The 23,274-nt window shown below is 33.9% G+C and overlaps 1 protein-coding gene across 1 annotated transcript; it reads right to left on the bottom strand.

Annotated features, from left to right (window-relative positions):
- Positions 1 to 7,566: 7,566 nt before the first annotated feature.
- Positions 7,567 to 9,851, bottom strand: LOC125216262 (putative indole-3-pyruvate monooxygenase YUCCA4). Its single transcript, XM_048117929.2, has 4 exons — positions 9,111 to 9,851; positions 8,795 to 9,043; positions 8,509 to 8,631; positions 7,567 to 7,916 (listed from the first exon to the last, which is right to left on the bottom strand). The coding sequence occupies exons 1-4, from the start codon at positions 9,732 to 9,734 to the stop codon at positions 7,677 to 7,679; spliced, it is 1,236 nt and encodes a 411-aa protein (XP_047973886.1). The 5' UTR covers positions 9,735 to 9,851; the 3' UTR covers positions 7,567 to 7,676.
- Positions 9,852 to 23,274: the final 13,423 nt, after the last annotated feature.

The raw sequence follows: 23,274 nt of genomic DNA, 5'->3' as shown, positions 1-23,274 counted from the left end.
ATATTGTAGTACAAAGAGAATATTTTCTTCAATACACACTTAAAATGATTATTGAAGAAAATCATGTTTTCAGTGCGGACAGTGGCGTATCCAGAGATTTTGATTTGGGGTACGAATTGTACGACAAATAATTATGATATAAATAAAATAATATTATTTGTAAAAATAATTTAAATAGTAAGAACTTTTTTATATGAAGTACAAGTTGTACTAACAATATTTCCTACGTCTCACTTTAGGAGTCCCGATTTACCATTTTAGTTCGTCTCACATTAGGAGTTTCAGTTAGAATATTCCATAAATGATAATAGGTCTCACATTCCATCAACCTTATTTCACTCACATTTTATAATAAAGTTAATATATAAAAATGAGACTCACATTCCACTATCATTTTTTATCAATTTTTCTTTACATCTTCTAAAATGTGTGTCAAACTCAAATGAGACTCCTAAAATGGGACAGAGGGATTATTACCTAAAATGTTAAAAATAAGAATTTCATAATTAAAAAATTAAAGCAATAAAATGAAAAAAATAGAGTAAATACAGCAATTAAAATAAATAAAATAACAAACATAATAGGGAAAATCAAAATGATTAAATTACAGTAAACAGTCCTAATGTCTATAAAATAAAATATTAATTAATGCAAATTTTTACCTAACTAAATAAATTAATTACTGGAGTACTACATTATAAAAACGAAAATGTTGGTAGGAGTGCTTGAAAATGTTAGTACAGAAATTAAAAAAAAACATTCAAACATAAACATAATTAAAAAAAATGAAAAGGACAATGCATAACAAAAATGAAAATGTGATTATAGGACTAAAAAAGTATTCAAACATAGTAATAAAAAGAAAAAAGAGAGAAAAGGAGAGTAACATTGAACAGATTGCACCAGCAGGGAATCGAACTCGGAGCAGTGGGAAGACATTTTCAGCGGCTTACCACTGAAGCACCAAGGTTATATGTAAATTCTTATTAGATGTAATATTAATAGAATGAATTTTGGGGGTACAGTTGCACCCCCTTGTTCCCACTTCTATACGCCACTGAGTGCGGACATGCATGAGAATGAATATACCCAAATCACAAGTCCAAAAGATACTTTTGTAAAACAGCAGTCCAACGCGGCGTAGGAAGATCAGAGTGTCGAATGGCAACCCGAACTAAGGCTCCACCCACAACAAACAAAGTCCAAACCTGTTGGATTCCGAGATTATATATGTTTCAAGATATATAAGAATGGGCCATCAAGATATTGTTATTAGCATCATATCTTATTCTGAATTTCATGTTCTTCCTGGATTTTGTTTGTCGGTTCAGTTATTAAGACTTTGGGGGAAAAATATATTTGGAGTTCTAAATATTCCCCCCTAGCATTTAGCTAGGCCAAAAGTTGCCCTAAATATAATTTCGAATTTCACACACTTAAAACACGACTGCCCCTAAGCATTTGGTGACTCAATTTAATCAAGGCAATGAGTGGGATACTTATAGGTGATTATAGAAGGTATTGGAATTTGGATGATAGAAATTTTTTAAAAATGAGTATGAATTCGCTGGATAATGGATAGATATATTTGGAATAGTAGGTTAAAATAAATTGAATGTTAGTTTTTGTTTTAACAAATTAAAACGGTAGGATAAAGAAGTAGTCCACTCCCAGTGGGCAAGTGGGCTTCACGTCCTCTTCTCATTGGCTACGGGGTACGATGCAGGGAGGGAACGCTCGCAACGCGTACCCCGGTTTCGTCCCTGACTACCCCCCGTTACATAACGAGGCATCCATGTTACCAGCAAATTAAATGAATTAATGAACATAAGCAATAAATAAAAAGGGCAGATTTGTTTTAGTAGGATTGGGCTTATCCAATTAATTAAGACGAGTCTGACATTTCAATACTCTATAAATAAGAGAAGAGAATTAGATTATAGGACTTGAAGACATGTACTGATCAAGCTCAGAGATATTTCAAGTTATTGTTTAGGGAAGCCATTTTCATGGAGAATGATTCACATATCAAATTGGTTATCAAGTCGTGTGCGAATTTCGTGTTTGTTAGTGTATAAGTTTTCTTTGTCTATATTATATGATGTGTATATAAAGTAGGTTTTGTTAATTTAATTCAAATAACGAATGATTCGCATTCCATATGTCAACTGTTGTAACCCTTTAATATTACTTGTTTAATCATGTCACTTTTATCTCTTCAGAAATTAACGCCGCAATATAAATACTGATCTTCTCAACTTTTCCTTCGTCTGCTTTGAGTTATTCCATTTCTTTTCTCTACTTTCATAATCAACTTCTTTTGACCCTGCTTTGAGTCACTACTATTTCATAGTAAGATACTTATTTTTAAAAAAAATAGTCAGATTAAAGTAAAAGTGAATAAAACATGATCTACCTTCTGAACATTTGGTCCGGCCCACTTAAGGCATGGGCCCAATTATATGGATAATATAAATTTCTTTTTTGGTATGCAATGTGCACAATTCAGCTTAATAATTTTCTCTCTGCCCATCACAAGCAAACGATACTCTAATTTTCCCTTATTGATAAAAATTTGACATCTTATACTTCCTCCGTCCACGAATAAGAGTCATGTTCACTTTTTTGCACTTGTTTTGTAAAAATGATTGTAAATAGCTAAAGTGGACAAATGATAAAGTAAGATAGAGAATAATGTAAATAAGACGGAGGGAGTATTATTTAAAATCTAGGTACCTTATATCTCTGTCCCATTAAAAATAAAACATTTTCCTTTTTGGATTATCCCACTAGAAATAAAACGTTTCCTAAAATGGAAACAATACTCTCTCTACTTTTTCTTATCTCTTACTTTACTATATCTTCATTAACTCACAAAACAACACTACATAAAATCTAATGCCAAAAACTAAATGTTTCATATTTATTGGGACGGATGGAGTATAACATATAAAACGAATGATCCATACATCTTATATTGTTTTTGGATGCTATGGAGCAAGTTAGATTGGTAGTTGGAAATAGAATTGCCAATTCTAATTTTAGCTCTAACTTTCTGAAAGGTGAGGAAATTAAGAATCCCACAAATATTTTCTATTACTCCACAAATTGCATCTATTATGCAATAATAGATAGTACTCCCTCCATCCCTCAATAATTGTTCCCTTTGGTTTCGGTATGGGTTTTAAGAAATGTAAATGAAAGTGAGTTAAAAAATTAGTGAAATATGAGTCTCACTTTTGTATACTAGTTTTATAATAAAATGTGAGTAGAATAGGTTAGTGGAATGTGAGACCTACTTACTATTTAAGGTAAAAAGTTAAAATGAAAAATTAATGGAGGACGGACGAAAATGACAAAAGTGAACAATTAATGGAGAACGTATAGAGTATTGCGGAGTATAATGATAGAAACGTAACGTATCAATCCCAAGGAAACACGAACCTATTTCACGAGTGACAGATAATATTAGGATGTACCTACTAGCTAGATATTAATGGGCACAAATTGGACCCGACCAAACCAATTGATTTTATTTATATTTAAGACCTTGCAAGATCTTTAAATTGTTTAAATTTTGCAAAATATATTGTGAAAAAGCCTGATCAGTCTACCAAATCGTTTTAAAGCTATATTCAGAGAAAATCAAGAAAATATGGCCGTTGTGACAGATATTTTATATGTCCATCACTGAAAATTAATGAAGGATACATCATACATAGGTGCACCCACCGTCTATAGCATCTTCCAATTGAAATCAAATATTCCAAAATCTCAGATATGTATTATAGAGTAAAATGGAGTAATAAAATGAGATATTATTTGAAAAGGAGGTGACTATATATATCCTAGGAGTTGTCTCTCTAGTAAAAGGCAGCAAAGGTACTACTATTAGTTACGCATATACATAGATACAAAACAAGCACACATCCCTCCTTTGTGAGGCAGTCAACAATTTGCAGTTGCTAAAGCTACATACCACTGAACTTCAACAGGTCACCAAAATGTGGACCCAAACCAACCATTCATGCATAACAACAAAAGGAATTCCAATTTTCCCTTCAACCACCTAGCTGGATTCCTGTGGGCCCTACCCAAAACACGCGGTGGGTAGTCGACGTTCCCGTCTATAGGCCATTGCCGCAGTCAGAAAACGCCAAAAGGGACCCCGGGCTGCGCACTTAATAATGACAAAACACGCGGCACTTAGTAGTCTAGGTTTATATTTGGGTAGTAAGCACAGAGGATTCAAATGAATTAAGGGGGTCGTTTGATATAAAAGATAGATAAGATAAAAATAAAATAATAAAAACACACATTTTAGGTCATTTAAGTTATCTACCATAGCAAATTGACCGTAAGGGTATTATTGACTTGACAGTCTAAGTATTTTGTATTCGAAAATCATAGTGAAAACACTTGACATGATATCATCCACAGACGTAGTTACAAATTAATTGTAACGAATTAGGTAAACAGTTCTCTTGTGTACAACAAGTCAACAAGCAAGACAAAAGTGTAAGGACATGGATAGAAGGAGAAGAAGGAGGTGAGAAACCCTAAATGAAGAATCAAATTTGGGGATTGAAATGAAAGAGAGAAGACATTGAGATACAATTGGGATTTGTCGTCTGAGAAATGCATGCATGGCAAAATGGCATGCATGACAATACCCAACTAGGCAACTACTGTGTTTCTTGATTAGTAAGCATCATTCATCGCATCCCCAATCTCTACATCGTATATACTTACATTTCATGAATTTAAAGAGAACAATTCCTTTTTTTTTATTAAGTTATTTTCGAATGAAATTTTATTTAGGAGTATGTATTTATATCTTTTTTGGAAGATTGGGTGATCTCAAGTCTATACATACTTATATATTATATATAGACATTAAAAATGTTTTTTTTTTTTCCAATTGTTTTAAAATTTGATATTAGAAAATGACTCTTATACTATAGTTTTTAATTCTATTTTATACGGAGTATCTAATTAATTGAACCCAAAATAAGGTAAGATGGTTTTGTCCATCCTCCAAATTTAACTCGATTTAAGTGTGTTTTTAGCGGAAAATTGTTATTGGGCAAATACAAATGATTCATACTATAATTTATTTTTCATTAACATCAGACGTTTAACTCGTTTATTTATGTTGACAGTAATACGTAAGCTGGACTCAACCTGACAATTTATTTAGTAAGATGGGGGTCTGAAAAAAATTCAGAATAATTACTCCTGTCAATTAATTATCCAGTCAAAATCAAAATCTTATATAGAATGATTTCTCTTTCAGTTAATGTAGACATATAGACAGGTGATGGAGTATTAAGTTAGCACTATTAAATAAAGTAAAAAATGAGTTTACACCTCAAATAGTTACTCCTATCTTTGTCTTGAAAAATAGAAACTTTTAAAATAACATGCGTTTTAATGCACATTTGCTAAAACAAGAGAGAAGAATTGATAAAGAAAAAAAAAGAAAGAAAGTGAATAACGCTAAAAAAAAAGACAAAAAAATAGTGCATTGAATTACGAGGTCCATATCTAAAACACGTCCAAAATAGAAGAATTTCTATTTTCACCGCTAGTTCACTAGTAGTCAACGATTTGTGTACTAGGATTTTGAAATGGAAATGAGGATAAAAGTGATGAGGAGTAGTAGTAGAGGTAAAAAGATGTCAGTTAAAGGCAAAAGGAGTTTGACATCAACCTAGAGTAGAGGGAAATACAGAATCACGTCGGATCAGGTGCTCTAAATATATATAATAACCACTATTTCCCTATTAAACAAATTGATAATGGATTAATTGGAGCACAAATAATAGGTATCTCAAAAAAGTAAAAGGAAAAGAGGTGGCATGAAATGGGTAAAATAAAAATACAAGAGTAGGGAGTGGGCGTGGAATTAATTATTGTTGAATTTTTTCATCTCTCTTTAAAAGGAAAAAAAGGAAAAATGGTGGTTGATTAGAGAGGTTCCCTCGTGCAATGATCTGAGGTTAGTAAAAATGTCAGAGCAATAGTATGTGGAAGCGTGTCACCTTCACCATTTCTATTTTCATTTCCCTCACATTCAATGCCCCTAAATCAACCCCCCTTCCCATACCATTCCCTTCATCATCATCCTACTTTACAAGCCTCTATTTTCTTGCTCACTCGTAAAAAATCTGGATTGGAGTTAATGTACACAACAACTTGGTTTTTCACAACATATAGGAATTGCCTTCTCAATCTTTTTTACTCCAAATTCTTCCGACAAGGTAATTACCCAAGTAAATTTGCAATACTTTGAGCTACAACACGAGATTCGACATCAACGAATGACTTCTTTTAGACATTTGAATTGAGCACCTTTTTCCATCGATCATGTGTTGTTCTCATGGTTTAGCCAAGAACTGACTTAGCTTGTAAGCCGCGAATGTGATTTTAGGTTGAGTGATATATAAATAGACTAGTCGTCCAATGAGTCTTCAGTATTTAAATCGATCAAATAAAATTGCGTAGCAAGAATTTCACTTGAGAAAGGGCAAAAACATAACAATTCATAAAATCACTTGTCGGAAAAGAAATTTTACTTCAATATATTTGGGATAAAGGGAGTATTATTTTAGGTTGAACACATTTTTATTAAATATTAATAATAATTTCTTGAACGCCGAAATATGTTCATTATATGTTAGCAACAAAGAAAACGTAATAGAACTATATTATTATGGATAGCCAAGAAAAATATTATCCCTTCGTCCCTCGTAAAATAGAGAATTTGGGAATAGCACAGTACAAGATCAATAAATTATGTTAAAATTAGAAATAAAAAATTATTAAAATATTTTTAGTAGATAATGAGGTCCATCTTAAGGAAAAAAGAAATTGCCAAAACTAAAAATGAAAATTTCTTATGAAAGAATCAAACTAGTAAAAATAGACTTTTTTGGGAGCGAACCCATGAATGGAGTAAGTTATATTTTTCGTGGACGGAAATATTGGAATACAATTGTCTTATTCCAATCACTTTTTATTTATTTATTGAAACTAACTATAAGATTAATGCGAAATGTAGAAGTGTGTGGTCCAGCAAGATCTATGGGCCAAAAAGGTCGTATCATCAGTCTTGAATCTTACCAAGGTGCGTTTCAACAATGAAGAAGACGGTCGTTTTTCATGATAGATGCATATATCTAGGTTCTACAATAAATGTGCTTGTAACAATTTCTCAATTATTTTTTCAAAAAGGAAATTAAACGAGATGGTAAAGTTGAAAAAGTTTTTGGGGATGGTGATGTAATCGTGTTGCAATCATTAACTTGGAAAAAGCAATTTTCTTAGATTCACTTTTTTGCGTGTAATAGTACTACTTACTTGATAACTGAAAACTAATGAGTTAAAAGATTTCATGAATTCCTAAAGTAGCAATCTGTAAAATTGCGTTCAATGTAGATAAACTCAACTACCTCTCTTACGCAAAGGCTATAATCGTCACCACCATTTTACACAATCTTCCCAATTACTAGTATTTTTTTTATTGCATTTTTCTATCATACATAGTTTCTTTTTTTTCAAAATAAAAACATTCGATCTAAAACATTGCCATTCTTACAATTTCCCCAAAACAAAACTGATTCATTTACAACTAAAAGCATTAAAAAATAACTAGCTTAAAAAACACCCCTACTCTAGACATTTTCCCTAATTTTCCCAAATATTTCACTACCTAACTTAATTTCTTTGGCTAAATATCTCTTGTTAATTTTCCTCCATTGATCGGCGATGTCTTTAGCGATTTTGACGGCATCCGATGATGTTCCGAGAAGCCCCCTTCTTGTGAACCCGACCGCATACAATCCGTTCTCTCCCTTCCAACTATGAGGGAAAGGTGTCTTCGGCATTCCTTCTTTTGTGAAGAAATCCTCACCCTACATTATTTCCCACAAAAAGAATTAAATTAATATCAATTGTAATTTCGACATCAATTCTCTTAATTCACTTCTACCTAATTCTTCATTCTTGGGTATATAAATATATAAAATGAAGCAAGTACTACTAGAAATAACAATGACATTTAATTTTTCTGAGACTGGTTCTTGAAAACAGCGGTAGTTGAGACCTATACGCAAAAATTCCCCAGTCTTACAAAATTGAATATATGTGAGTAAATAATTAATGACAGTAACACATCATAAAATGTGAACAAAAAAAATATTTTGCAAGCATTGGTAGGAAGGATGATCCAAACAAATGCCATCAGATTTGCCCTTTTCTGTTGCAGTGTAAGAAAACGTTTTGTAGCCCACTGCATGTGTAAGGCCGAAAGCGATGTGTGATTCCCTATAAACCCTTAATCATTTAATAATTCAAAAATAAATTCTATAATTAATGCTAATACTCTTTTAGTCTCCCGCCTAAAATCATTAGTTTGAGTAAAATTGCATTTTTGCTATAATATGGAAATTGATCACTTATAGGCAGCTAAATCAATGACTTAAATCGAGACAAATGGAGCATTACCTTTAGCCAAGTCGGCACATTGCTCTTGTACCCCGTTGCAAGAATTATAGAGTCGAATTCCCGTTCTTGGCCATCACAGAATTTTGCACCGTTTTTCGTTATCTCCTTCACTCCTTCCACTACCTATATAGGAGAGAAAGAAATATTAGAATGTGTGCATTACACGGAGTCATTGCCCAAAAAAAGTCGTAGAATTCAAATTTGATCAATTCCGCGGCTTTAAAAAATGATTATATTACAAATTGACATTTTTCCCAATTGTCCACATATATATGTAGATATGTACCTGAATTTTGCCGGATTTGATAAGGGAAAGGGCGCCTACGTCGAGCACAGGCGATTTTCCGGTGGCATTTTTGAGCTGAATGGGGCCAGTTTTTGGGCGGCGGAGGCCTAATCTGGTGGTGTCGCCGAGCGTCAAATTGGCAACGACAAGAAGAAACTTGTCAACCAGCTTCAACGGCAGCCATTTGAGCAACACCATCGCCATCGAAAACGTCGAAACTCCCCACATTTCCCTCGGCAAAATATGAACCTAATTTTGATTAAAAAAAAATGTCAATAAATAATCACAAAATAAAAGTAAATATTAAATGACTCACAGAATTCCTGACAACGATGGAGGGAGAGGCGCGGTGGCGGCAAAGGTCCAAGCTAACTTCCATGCCGGAGTTTCCACAGCCGATTACGAGAACTTTGTGTTTTGAAAACTGAGAGCCCGACCGATAGGCGCTGGTGTGCAGAAGCGGGCCTTGAAAGCTCCGCAGGCCGTGAATCTCCGGAATCACGGGCTCGGCATTCTCTCCCGTCGCGACGACGAGCCACCGCGACACGTAGAGCACGTCGCGCGTCTGGACCCTCCAGAGGCCGGTGAGGGCGTCGAAGCGGGCGTCGAGCACGGGCTGCTTGAATCGGGGCTGGATCGAGAAATGGCGGGCGTAGTGCTCCAGGTAGGAGAGGAATTGGTGCTTGGAGGGATATTTGGGGAAAAAATTAGGGAAGTTGAGGAGGGGGAGCTCGCAGAATTGGCGGGGGAGGTGGAGCTTGAGGCGATCGTAGGTGCGGCGCTGCCACAGGGAGGCCAGGCAGTCGGCGCGCTCGAGGAGGAGGGCGGCGACGCCGCTGGAGTGGAGGCAGGCGGCCGCGGCCAGGCCGGAGGGGCCGGCGCCCACGATGATGGCGCCGGGATGGAAAACGCAATTCACTTGCTGTTTGGAACAAGGCATTTAGGAAATTAAGCGGGGAGGGAGAGTTTTATTGTGAAAAGGAGTTTGAATTTCAGTTGCTCAAGGTTTTTTCTGCTCAGGCTTTGCAGGACTGAGGAGAAGGAGGTGTAAATTGGAGATGGGAAGTGAGACAGAAATAGTGAGGGAGTGCTTTCTCTCTCTGCAATTTATAGGCGCATGGATTGGGGTGACGGACCGAATTACCTCATTTCTTTTATCACTTTACAATTTTATTTTATTCAGTTTTCCATCTTTTAAATTAATGGAGTATACATTTTACTAAACTATTACTCACACCGTTCCATAGTAATAGACACGTTTCTTTTCAATACGAAAATTATGAAAAATTGTGTTACGAGTGTTAAGTAGAGGGTGAATAAAGTGGAAAATAAAAAAGGTAGAAAGACGAAGAGAGAAAAAAGTAAGAGAGAGTAAAGTAAGTGTGGAAAAATGTGCTGACTTACTAAAAAGGAAAATGACTCTATTACTATGAAACGTACTCCCTCTGTTTCCTCATAGTTGAGGCGAAATTTTTCGGCATGGAGTTTAAGAAAGGAATGTTGAGTATGTTAAATAAATAGATAAAAAAGTAAGAAAGAGAAAAAAGTAGAGAGAATAAAGTAAGAGAGAGTAAAGTAAGAAAGAGAAAAAAAATTACTACTATATATGAAAATGACTCAACTATAAGGGAACTTTTCGAAATGGAAAAATGACTCAACTATGAGGGAACGGAGGGAGTATCAAAATGACAAAATGACTCTATTATTATGTAACAGAGATTAGTACTCCCTCCGTCCCATTTTAGGAGTCCCGGTTGAGTTCGGCACGGGTATTAAGAAATATAAAGAAAAGTTGGTGAAAAGTGATAGTGGAATGTGAGTCCTACTTTTATATATTAGTTTTATAATAAAATGTGAGTGAAAAAAGGTGAGTGGAATGTGGGGCCTATTACCAATTATGGAATATTCCAATCGGAATTCCTAAAATGAGACACCTAAAAGTAGTAAACCGGGACTCCTAAAGTGGGACGGAGGGAGTATATTTTATTATAAAAGTTATAATATAAAAATAAAATTTATAATCAAATAACTTTTCTATTAATCATTTTACTATATTTTTAGAAATCAGCATGAATTTTTACATGCAAATAAAATTAATACGATTGTGCAATCATTTTATATTTCTTAAAGTCTGTGTTGATTTTTTTTTGTTCATGCAAATGAGATTATTATGTGTATGTGAAGATGGGATTCATAAAATAGATGGAGTCGGTAGATTCATATCATATTACTACTATATGTTTCCTTAAAAGTTTTCATCATGATCAGTTCAATATGAATATATTATTATAATATAATAAGTTTCATGTCATGCGCAAGTGGTGATCATACTAGTAGTAAAATGAAATTGTAATGGATAAGGGCGGAATTGTTTTGAAAATAAGCAATTATGCTATTTTTGGATACTCTATACAGTTTTTTTAATGTTCAACTCGTGTTCTACATTCGATTTTCTTTTCTATAGTTCTATATGTCCATTTTGTTTCTTCCAAAAATAATATTTTGTTTACTTAATTGAACAAGAAGAAGTAAAAAATTAGACAATGAAATCGAAAACTCAAGTATCATGGTATTAGTAGCTGGTTCAGATATTGTAACAGATGTTTGATATTGTCCACTTTGGGTCACTCTCGATGTGGGATGAGTTTGCAATCAACAGTAGCTGATGTGTAACGTCAGCATTATCCGATGCCAATGTTATTGTTTTTTATATATGATGTTATATTTTTTCTTCTTTTTTATAATGTTGAATTTTAAGAATATTATAATTCCACCTAGAAATCGGGCATATTGGACATACACACAATTTAATTCTTCTTATTCATTATACTATGAGTACAATTGGTAGTAGTATATATGTATATGTGATATTGTGCATCAAGATCAGCAGAGGATCCAACTATTATCCACTTCAGTCTTCAGACCCATCTCCGACAATTCGAAAACATGTAGCAGTAACACATATAGTCAAAGCTAAATCATTCTATTGTAATTTTACAAATTAAAGGCGATGCCTTTTGATACACAATAGAGACGCATATTCGTAAGGTCGTGCTACTAACATATACCATTTCAAGAATATGTATAGTTGTGTTCAGTTTGTTGGAAAAAATAATGCTCCCTTCGTTCACCATTTAAAGAGTCCTTTTGACTCAAAACGTGTTTTAAGAAATTGTTTAATTTTGTGAATAAAAGTAAAGGGAGAAAGTGGGTGGAATGTAGTAGGACTCATTTAATATACTCCCCCTGTCTATAAAAAATAGAGCAATTTTTGTATGACACGAGTTTTAATATAGGATTGATAAAGTAAGATAGAAGGGAAAAAAGTAAGAGAAAAGGAGAAAAAGTAAGAAAGAAGTAGTGTTAGTGGAATAATGTGTAGAGTTATTATTTGTTGAAAACTTTCCATAAATGAATGTGCTCTATTTTATGTGGACGGCCAAAAATAATAATTGTGCTCTATTTTTTGTGGACGGAGGAAGTATTAGATATATATATTGGATTGTGAGTTTAAAAAGTTACTCCCTCCGTCCCGCTTAAGATGACACGTTTTCCTTATTAGTTTGTCCCAACTAAGATGACACATTTCCTTTTTCGGTAACTTTTTCTCTCCAATTAATACACCCAACTACTTTTTCTTACTCCTATTAAAATATTCATCTTTCTTGATCTCTCTACTTTAATACCTACACTCACCTTCTCTTTCTCCAATTAAACACTTTAACCAATAACTCCTAAAATCCCGTGTCGGCTAAGCAATGTGTCATCTTAGTCGGGACGGAGGGAGTAGTATAATATGGGTTCCGCATATTAAAAATGGAATAAAGTAAATAGATTTATAAATCGTGGACAACTCAAAATAATAATAGTTGTTTAATGGTGGACCGAGGAAGAGGAATAGTAAGATACAATCAGACAAGGCAAAATTAGGCTTGTATCGAATTAACTTAGTAATGTGGTGCAGGTTAATGGATAATACTAATTAGATACTTACAATATAATCTTGACATTAAAGAGAGTGAAACTACAATATTTAATTCTTCATATTGCACATTTATTTCAGCATCATGAACTCTTTTAGTTTCTTAATTATAATTCTTATAAGCGACTCATTTTGAATAATTAATTAAGTTATTTGTTTTATTGTCCATACGTAGCTTGGATACAACTCCTTTATTTTCTTTCTTCGAATGCATTCGTCCTTGAATTAAAAAGATACGATTATAATGTATGCGTGTGTTGGCTAAGCGGTAAGCGGCTAAAGGTCGCGGGTTTGAAGCCGCTGTGGCATAGCTTTTAAAATTTATGTTCATTTTGCCAATACAAAAATATACGACCACAATTAGATGACAGTCTCCCTAGATAATTATTGTGGAGAAACCTAAAGTCATCGACAATATAATCAACCAAGGAGTATATTCAGTATTAAATATGTATTGTGTTCGGTTTATATGATTCAATCTCACAATTCAATTCTAGAAAGATAATTATGTGATAATTAGTCATGCATATATAGTCACCCATTCCAACTAAAATGATTGTACAAATCAATATTAGACTACATCTTATAATTATTTTATCTAACATATCGAACAATCACTTTGCATCGTGATAAGGCTAATATCATGCATCGGTTATATGTGAAAAGCACTATATTTTGCTGGGTCTAACACAGTTTCTAAGCCAGGTGTGTGACAGAATCGCTAGATCCAAGAGATGCTGGAGGGAACGGACTAGCGAAAGAATGAAGGAGAAGTGAGCAGAATTTAAAGAAAAGAAGGCTAGAAGAAGGGAGTCAATAGCTGAGGGCAACAAAGTCTATCTATACCTCGCTGGGCCCCACTTCAACGCCTATAAATAGAGGAGCATGCAACACACAAGATATACAACTTTTTCACTCTTAGCTCTCACACACACACACACACTTGGGAAATGGGAGTTCTGGGGTAGTTGGGGTTTCAAGGGGTCAAATCTTCAGAGTAATTCCGTCGTAACACCGTCCGCGTGAGGGCGAAGATACAATCTATTTACTTTCGGTTCTTTTGCACTCTATTTCGTTCGAACTTCATTTTTGGAAGTCGATTTGGTTGTTGATGTTACTGATTATCTATGCATTTCTTAGTTTTCGTTATATTTGTGTTATTTCGTGTTGATCTACGTTGATCCTGCTGTTAAGAGGTTTTTATTTCGGCGAGTTGCATGTTGATCTCTGTTTCTGTCACTTTGGTGCTCGATCTGGGGAATTTGGCTGTAGATCTGCGGTGTTGTTGTTGATCGGAGGTTGTTGGTTCAATCTGAAGTTATGGAATGTTTCTTTTTGGTTGGAGTTTGTGTCGGATGCTTGGATCCGGAGTGGATTTAGCATCCGAGGTTGGATTTGAACAGGGGAAGTCGAGTTATGCATGGATTTTGAGTTTTCTGTTTACTTTCTGTTTTACTTCGTCTAGCATCCGTAGATCTGTTTAGTTCTTAATTGTTCTTCATTTAATCGTTAAAATCCAGTCTGCTCTGTTTCCGATTATGCTCGTACCTGTTTCTTCTGAGTTTTTATGCAAATTGGTTGAAGAAGATGATGTCGCTGTTAGTTAGTACCTTAGTTAGTTGTTTTTCCAGCTTTTCGTCCGTATTCTGCCTTTTCAGTTATGGTCCCCACCGTCGGTTTATTTCCCAGATCTAGGTAATTTAGAATAGTCTCTCAGATCTAGTGATTGTTTCGGTTCTAGTTTACGTGCATGCTTTTGATGTTTCGCCTAGATCTAGCTGTTAGCGTAGCAGTTTAAAATTCCAAGTTTAGTTTGATTTCCTCAACCCAAAAAAATGCGTGGCAGCAGCCAACCTGACTCGATTTATTTTAAACACGAGAATTACCCGCAAGTGTACGGGGGCTATCGTAGTATAGGCAAGTCAAGAGTATCGTATCCACGAAGACAAATTGTGTAACTCAAGTACCACGAACCGATTTTTGACTACTATCTAGAAAATCCGGAAAGGTTGATTTTGATTTTGAAAAACAATTAAACATAAACAAGGCAAAAGCACGCAACAAAAGACGAGTTTCAAGTAAGAGAACGAGGTAGAGTCTTGGATCCAACTACAACGAACACGATGTGGACAACTCAACAACTTCGATTACCCATTTGAAGTCTCTAGGATTACTAGGAAAGCCGCTAGTCTAGACTAAGCCCTCTCTCGAGTGCACTTAACCAGTTGATTAATCATTAATATTGAAGTCTCCTTCTAATACTTAACAATTAACTCCTTAAAACAAAAGGCTCAAGCCCTCACTCCAGAATTCCTTCTCTCGAATGCAAATTATCTAGGTGTTGTTCATTCTTTTATCAATCCTAATTAGGTATCTCTCGATTACTCAAAACTAGGTCAACAAACCCAATTGGTAGCTAAGCAATTGAATTGAAAAGGCACAAGAACGAAACAAAGAAATCACAAAAGCAAAGGTAATCAAAAGTCCTTGAATTAATCACAAGCATTCATTGTAGTCTTTACCAAAACTCTACAAATGATTTAGCTACTCATATCCAAAGCAAATTCACAAGAGAAATCCATAGAAAGAGATTTGAACATGGTAAACTAATAAAGATACTCCCAAGGGTGAATTGAATGGGCAAATCGTCTTCGTCTTCAAACTTGTTGATGAATCGGACTCTTTGTCACTTCAATCTGCTCTCAAAAGGTGGAAACTGCTTCTGGGGCGTGTGGAAAGTGTGCTGGAGTCGAACCCTAGGTCCTATTTATACCCGGGGCGAAAATAGAAGAAATTCAGCAGTTACGAGCAATTCGCCCGGCCGGGCGATTTTTGAGTAACAAAACGCCCGACCGGGCGTTCTTCTTAACACGCGGCTTGGGCAAAACGCCCGGTCACAGAGGAGACGCCCGATTTGGGAGTCCAAACGCCTGGGCTGGTGTATAAAAACGCCCGACCAGTTGTAGTAAAACGCCCGGCCTCCTGCTTTGGTACCAGTCTCGTCCGTTTCCACCTGTTGTGACTACAAAAACTCGACAAACTCATCAAAACACTAAAATAAGGGATCATAGATGAAAACTCAGGTAGAGTGCTACAAAATACTCAATTATGCACTTTCAAATATCCTACACACTTGCTAAACTACGAGTTTATCACCAACCCAAAAATAATTCTCAACTCCTTGAGCATGATTATTACGCATCCATCTCTGTGGGATCGATCTCTACTTCCCTGTGTTAGGTTTTAGTATAAGTGGTTGAGGGTTTTTGAAGAAGTGCTCTGTGTGTCCGACGACCAGGATTTCCCAACGACCAGTGAGTTCCTAGACCGTGTGATCTAGCGGATTTTGCTGGACCTAAGAAACCTGTTATTTCTTCTTGTGTACACAGTGACCCACAATACGTATCTTCACATCGCTAATTTCTAAAACAAGTGAAAAAACTCTACCGAGGAAATTCAACTATTTTCGTTTCTATCAAGATTTCTCAAATACATATTAGAAAGAACTCTTAATGAACCTCGCATATTTAACATTAATTAAACCTTAATAAATAGTAAAATAAGAATACGTTATATTGCTAACTCACCCCTAAATTGCTAACTATAATTAAATAATAGGTAGATTTTTAAATTAAAGGTGAAGATCATTCAACCCTTAAGTATTAATATCATGCACAAAAAATATTAATAGGGGTATTAATGTCAATTAACTACAAAATTAGTTATAAGTAACTTTTAAAAGAAATCTCAAAACTTTAAATTCATATAACATATATATCAAATTAAAGCTAATTTTGTAAGGATTCCAACGATATCCTACATGCATATGTTCCGACGTCAAAATTTGAAAAAAAATTCAAATTTTTTTAATTTTTTCGTACAGCAGAAATGTCAATATAATACATGTAGAATGCCAATATAAGCAATGGGTTGACATTCTTAAAGCATTGTGTTGACATTCACAAAGCATTGTGTTGATATTTTCGAAACACTATATTGATATTTTCATCCAAAAACCTAATTTGGAATTTTTTTTATCTTTTTCGATTTAATTAATAAAAACAAAAATTACACGTGGCAAATTATAGACCACACATTTTCTAAAATCCTATAACCTTAAATTAATTGTAATTAGCAATTAAATGATGAGTTAGCAATAGATCACTTCCCTATTAAAATATCTCTTAATACCACTTGTTAAACATAAAAAAAAAAAAACTTTAAATAACTCTTTATTATAACTTTAAAATATGTTGTGTAGTGCATATGATTACAAATCTTTATATTGGTTAAAAAGGACTCTTTTTGAGAATCTCGCGAATTTAACACTATTTAATATTCATATAAAGATTTATAATATCACTCCCAAAGCTACTAATGAGAATACAATATTTTATTCTTAAGCTTGCAAAATATGACATGCAATGAGCTCATATTTCAAATATCAAATAAGTCAGTGTATTAGTTAATCAATTGGCCTGAAAATATTTAAGTCACAAAGAGAATTTGAGAATGAAAATTTTGGTTCATATGTATTAATTACATGATCGATGTCTCAAATTCATATGATTACAAGTGTATGCAAAAGTTTGAAAGGACTCTTCAGAGATTCACACTTTAAGAATCATATATATATGACAGAGATATTAACTCTAAGTTAGTCTTTATTTTGAGCTGCTCCTTTAAATCAAAAAAATGTATCCATTTTATTTTATCTTAAGCCTTTAAATACTTAACTGATTCGGAACAATAATATGCTCCATAAAGTTGATTCAACTCTCCGAATTCTTGCACAAAATGGATAGAAACATTGCCACATATACCATGCTACAACCCTGTTGGGTACCGGTGGTGCACACTCGAACTCCACATTAGTATGATATTGTCCGCTTTGGGCAAAGCCCTCACGGTTCTGCTCTTGGGATACTCCCCAAAAGGCCTCATACTAATGGAGTTGGGATAACCCTTATAAATGCTTGCAACTATTGTCCATTCTCCGACGTGAGATATGGTTTGCTCTACCACAAACCTTACTAATTACTTATATCAAATTTTGAGATGCCAAATTCCGGTTCACAAACCCAAACACAAACAAAAGTTTGACAATAATAACAATGTTGATTTCTTATAAAGATTATATCGTCAACAACCAAATCAATACAAATAAATGTACATACATAGATTTGATGCTAGAATGAGTAGACTATTTGGTTGACCTATAATGCAGAGAATATATATGTATATTGGGCGTGTGCCTATATGGGATAGAGCTAAGATATGTAGGTATGTGACGCATAAATATAAAAATGAATTATAGAAAAATATTTTAGCCCCATTTAACAATATTCTCTACTTGTGGAAAATTTGCATACCATCTACATCTATCATATCACGATTTAATATTTACCCTTCTTTTTATGCGAAAGTCATTAATTAAATGATTTCAAACTTTTGAAAAATCTTGTAGCCATATTCATAATGCGATTTGGTTGGTTTGGATTGTTTTCACTGACTGGAAAACAGCAAAAATTTAAGACCTTCATTCATTGAGTTCCATAGATTGGTTGCTTTTTAGATGTGATTTTGTGTATCAATTAAATTTCAATGCACATAAACCTAGAAAAAATAAAATTTATTTAATTATTCTCTCTTGCTCACAAAAGTATAAATTTTCTAATTTTAAAAACATTCTTCTCTTCAATGATACGAGACTTATTCTCTACTAACAATATTTTCATTACTTTTTCTCTCCACCCCTCTCTCATTTTAACAATTATATATTCAAATTTGTGTCCAACAAAAATGCACACTCTTGTGGGATGGAGGGAGTAATATTTACTAACTTCATCCGTTCTAACAAAAAAATAGACTAATTTTACTATTTTGGGCGTCCCGAAATTAGACCAATTAAATTTAGAAACTTTTCAATAAATACACGTCATTTATAATGTGGACACCATTATCCATTCACACTCCTTTCACTACCTTTACCCCTTCTCTCTATTACTTTTTTCATCTCTCCCTTACGTTCTAATCATATTAAAACTCATGTCATTTACAAGTTTATCTATTTTTTTAAGGATAGATGAATACATAATTGTACGGTTAGTTTGCATTTTTTCCATATATATGAAATATAGTAGTATGTTGTAGAGTACTTCGTAATAATGAGTAGAAATACATATTAAGACATAAGATGACACGAGACTAACAAAATTTATAATGTACCCTCTTCACCAATGGTAAATGAGACAATTTCTTTTTTCATGAGTTTTGAGAAAGCAAAGTAAGAAAATGAATACTATAGAGAAAGTCTTTTCTACATTATTATCGGTCACAATATTATTGGGTTATAAACTCATTCCACATCGGATGAATAAGAAAATTGGAAGTTAAGTACAATTGTAACGATACAAAGAAAATTGCATGATTGATCGTTGAGGATAACATGTATAAATAGAAAAATGGAGTATCATTATTATATTTTATGATTTTACCCTTATTTACTGTTCTACATATCAACTTCGAACACATAAATATTCTTATTATGATAATAGAATATATAAAACAAAATGAGTAAGTTAATTCGAATTCAGTAACTCCCTGGAGTGATAGGAGAATGTGCATTGTCTGGAGTATTTTTTTATGAAGCAAATCAAAATCTAAACATAATTCGATAAACAATCAAATTTTGTACATCAAAATAAGGTTATATTAATGATTTGATGGATTAGTTATATATTAAAATTATAAATATAGTAAGTGGATAAGTTAAAAAGACTTATTAGCTTTTAATCTCATTTTTTATATTTATATTTGAATTTTCTTTCTATTATTTTTAATATTTGAATTAAAGTATGCACTAATTATATTTATGGTTCTAAAAAATAAAAAATTTATACAAAAATTATAAATATATGACTACAATATTACGCACTTTCCATGTATTATATATGCATCTAAATATTTTAATTAAATGCATAAATAAACTTATTTTTGGTCAAATAAACTAGATTTTGGTTGTACAAAATTTGATCACAGATTTGTTATAATTCAAATCACAAGACAGAGAATATAATTGGAGAATGATGAGCTAATGATTACTTAATTAGATATCGATAATCATGGAATCATAATTCATAGTGTAAAACGAGTCTGGTAGAAAGGTAAAACTAAAATATTGGAATGATTTATAGTTGTATGAAAAAGAAAAAGATTTCAACCATTGCGTAAAAAAAAAGAAATAATGGTACGGATGAACATAAGTCAATTAGGCGTCGTCACTGCGGCAGTTTGGGTGCTGGCAAATATTGATGTCACGTGACCTCATATCCTCGTCACACTGCCTCTCACGTGGTGTATTATTTTCCACGACTAAACTCATATGCAATACCTCTCTGTATTTAGGGTATCTCCATCGGCGCCTCTCCCGGTCGCCCGTCGGCGACGTCCGACCGGACGTCTGCCGTAGGGAGCAGGAAGGGCGCCCACGCCCGTCCCGAGTGTTCGTCTGATGGCCTCGCCCCTCAGCCCGACGTCCTACCTGGCGTCCGCCACTGTGGCGTGGGTAGGACGTCCCACTCGGACGTCCCACCGAATTTTAAAAAAAAAAAAAAAAAAAAAACTCTATAAATACAGCTCGTGTCGAAATTTTAATTCCGTAAATTTTAATTTTAATTGTGAATTTATTAATTTTATTGCGGGAAGTCCTAGTAGGAAGTCCTAGTGCAATGGGAAGTCCCAGTGAAATGGGAATGGCTAGTGCTGACGTGGCAGACAGTTTTTGTGGGAAGGGCTAGTGGAGGTCCTAGTGGGAGGGGGGCCACCAAAGACACCCTTAGTAAATATACACTCACACTTTGCCTACTGAGCAAAAATTCGATGTTCCACATATAGTTCATCTAATCACAATTGTAAGTAGTACTCCCTCCGTTTTTAATAATTCGTCACTATTTGACCCAACACGGGTTTTAAAAAATGTAATGGAAAGTGGGTTGAAAAAGTTGGTGGTACGTGGGTCCTACTTTTATACTATACTCCCTCCGTTTCTTCACAGTTGAGGCGGAACTTTTCGGCACGGAGTTTTAGAAATGAATGTTGGGTGTGTTAAATAAATAGATAAAAAAGTAAGAGAGAGGAAAATGTAGAGAGTAAAGTATAAAGTGAATAAAGTAGATAGAATAAAGTAAGAGAGAGTAAAGTAGGAGAGAAAAAAGTTACCATAAATGGAAATGACTCAACTATGAAGAAACTTCCTGAAATGGAAAAATGACTCAACTATGAAGAAACGGAGAGAGTACTAGTTTTATAATAAAATGTGAGTAAGAATGAGTTAGTGGAATGTATGGTCCATTACCAAAAATGGTAAAGTGAAAGGTGACAAATTTTTAGGGACGGACGAAAAAAAAAATAGGTGACAAATTTTCAGGGACGGAGGGAGTATTTTATTTTCTCAATTTCTATAATTAAAAATGTTATACTCCCTGGTCTTTCAAAAATATGAACATTTGGTTTACCACGAATTTTAATATCCGTGGTAGTGTTAGTTCAGTACGAATTTTAATATATAGTGATAGTGTTAGTAATGAGGATGTCATCTAATGAAAATTCTAAATATTGTATAAACTCAAAACTATGATCTGGACCATGGAAAAATGTCAACAGATTACAAAAAAGCATCAACAGGAAAATGTCAACATAATTTCAACGGTAGTCAATAATTGATGTTGTGTTGATATTGTGTTGATGTTGTGTTGACATTATAATCTTGAAATTTTACACTGTGTTGATATTATATTGAAACTGTGTTGAGAAGTTTTGAGTTTGTTCAATATATAAGTTTGCATTTTACCATTACCCGTTAGTAATGTTAGTGAAAAGTGAGCTCCACATCATTAGTAGCTAGTGGCGTATCTAGGATCCTATAAGGGAAGGTGTGAAATAAAATGTAACGGAAGCTAACGGAGGGGGAGTCTTGAAAATTTACGTCCGAATCTATTGTAGCGGGTCGCCGGGAAGGGGCGATCGCCCCCTCCTGCCCCTCCCTAGATCAGCCACTGTTAGTAGTGTAATATAGTGGTATAAGTTGTGATGTGTAGGGGAAATATGTTGTTTAAGCATTTCAAAATTAGAAAGTTCATATTTTTCCAAGGAAAGGACTACTAAGAAAAGAATTTATATTTTTTAGGTACGAAGGGATGAAATGCTATTTCACAATGTCTTTTTTTAGATTATAAGGAATGAAATAATTCACTAAGAAACGAAGAAGATTTCTGGGGATCACTTATTTGTATTTTTTCTGTCCCAACCAAGTTGACACATTTCATTTTTATTTTGTTCCAAGCAAGATGACACATTTCTATTTTTGATAACCTTCTCTTTTCAATTAATACATCAACCACTTTTTTTTCTCTAATTAAATAAGTATTCAACTATCTTTCTCTCTCCATTTAATACTTACACACACTCTTTCTATCTCCAATTAAAATACATTAACCAACAACTCCTAAAGTCTCATTCCAATTAATAACGTGTCATCTTAGCCGGGACAGATGGAGTAATATAAATAAAAAATAAGACTACTTTACCAAATAGGTAGATAGTTGTTTATATAAATACTTAATCTGTTTCATAGCAGTAGACGCATATTTCCATTTTGGGATGTTCCATCATAGTAAAGTCGTTTTCCTATTTAACAAAAAATAACACTTTTTCCCCCACTTACTTTATTTTCTCTATTTTTCTCTCTTTACTATTTCTCCATCCCACTGAAGATGAACCACTTTCCTTTTTTATTTGTCCCAATCAAAATGACCAATTACTTAAAATAGAAACACATTTATCTCTACTTTATTCTTTTTTTTTTCTTTACTCTCTTCTTAACACACAAAATATAACTGCATAAAATCTCGTGCCGCCCAAGGAAGGGGTCTCTTCCTTGGGATGGAAGGAGTACTTTATTATCTCTTCACTCAATATATTTAATATCTACTCTCTCCGTCTTACTTTAGGAGTCCCGGTTTATCATTTTTGGGTGTTCCACTTTAGGAGTCCCGGTTGAAATATTCCATAAATGGTATTAGGTCCCATATTCCACTAACCTTTTTCCACTCACATTTTAATATAAAATTAATATAAAAAAGTATGATCCACATTCCACTATCTTTTTTCACCAACTTTTCTTTACATTTCTTAATACCCGTGTCAAACTCAACCGAGACTCCTAAAGTGGGACGGAGGGAGTATTTGTTAATCATTGTGTAAAAACAAAGTGACTCTACTACTATGGAACGGAAAGAGTTTATGATAAGCATCCACGAAGTTTAAGGTCGATGTTGCCTCTAGACTGCTGTATATCCATTGTATTCTTGTATCCTTTGTACACAAGAGATGGGAGAAACTGGAAACTACATTGAACCACACTTCAACTGAAACTGCAAGTGTAACTGGCGACTCTGCAAATGTCGTGTAAGCTGTTGATTTCATTTTTTATACCACT

This window comes from Salvia hispanica, chromosome 3 (genome assembly GCF_029641045.1).
Source record: "Salvia hispanica isolate PSC_SH4W2 chromosome 3, Shi_PSC_v1, whole genome shotgun sequence".
NCBI classification, from domain to species: domain Eukaryota; kingdom Viridiplantae; phylum Streptophyta; class Magnoliopsida; order Lamiales; family Lamiaceae; genus Salvia; species Salvia hispanica.
This window is presented reverse-complemented; position numbering and strand designations above follow the sequence as displayed.

Bases quoted from the DNA above. Each gene is read 5' to 3' on its own strand.
- LOC125216262 (XM_048117929.2), bottom strand. From the start codon at position 9,734: ATGCCTTGTTCCAAACAGCAAGTGAATTGCGTTTTCCATCCCGGCGCC. The intron at 9,044-9,110 runs GTGAGTCATTTA...AATCAAAATTAG, and splicing joins CCATCGTTGTCAGGAATTCT to GTTCATATTTTGCCGAGGGA. The intron at 8,632-8,794 runs GTACATATCTAC...TCTCCTATATAG, and splicing joins TCAAATCCGGCAAAATTCAG to GTAGTGGAAGGAGTGAAGGA.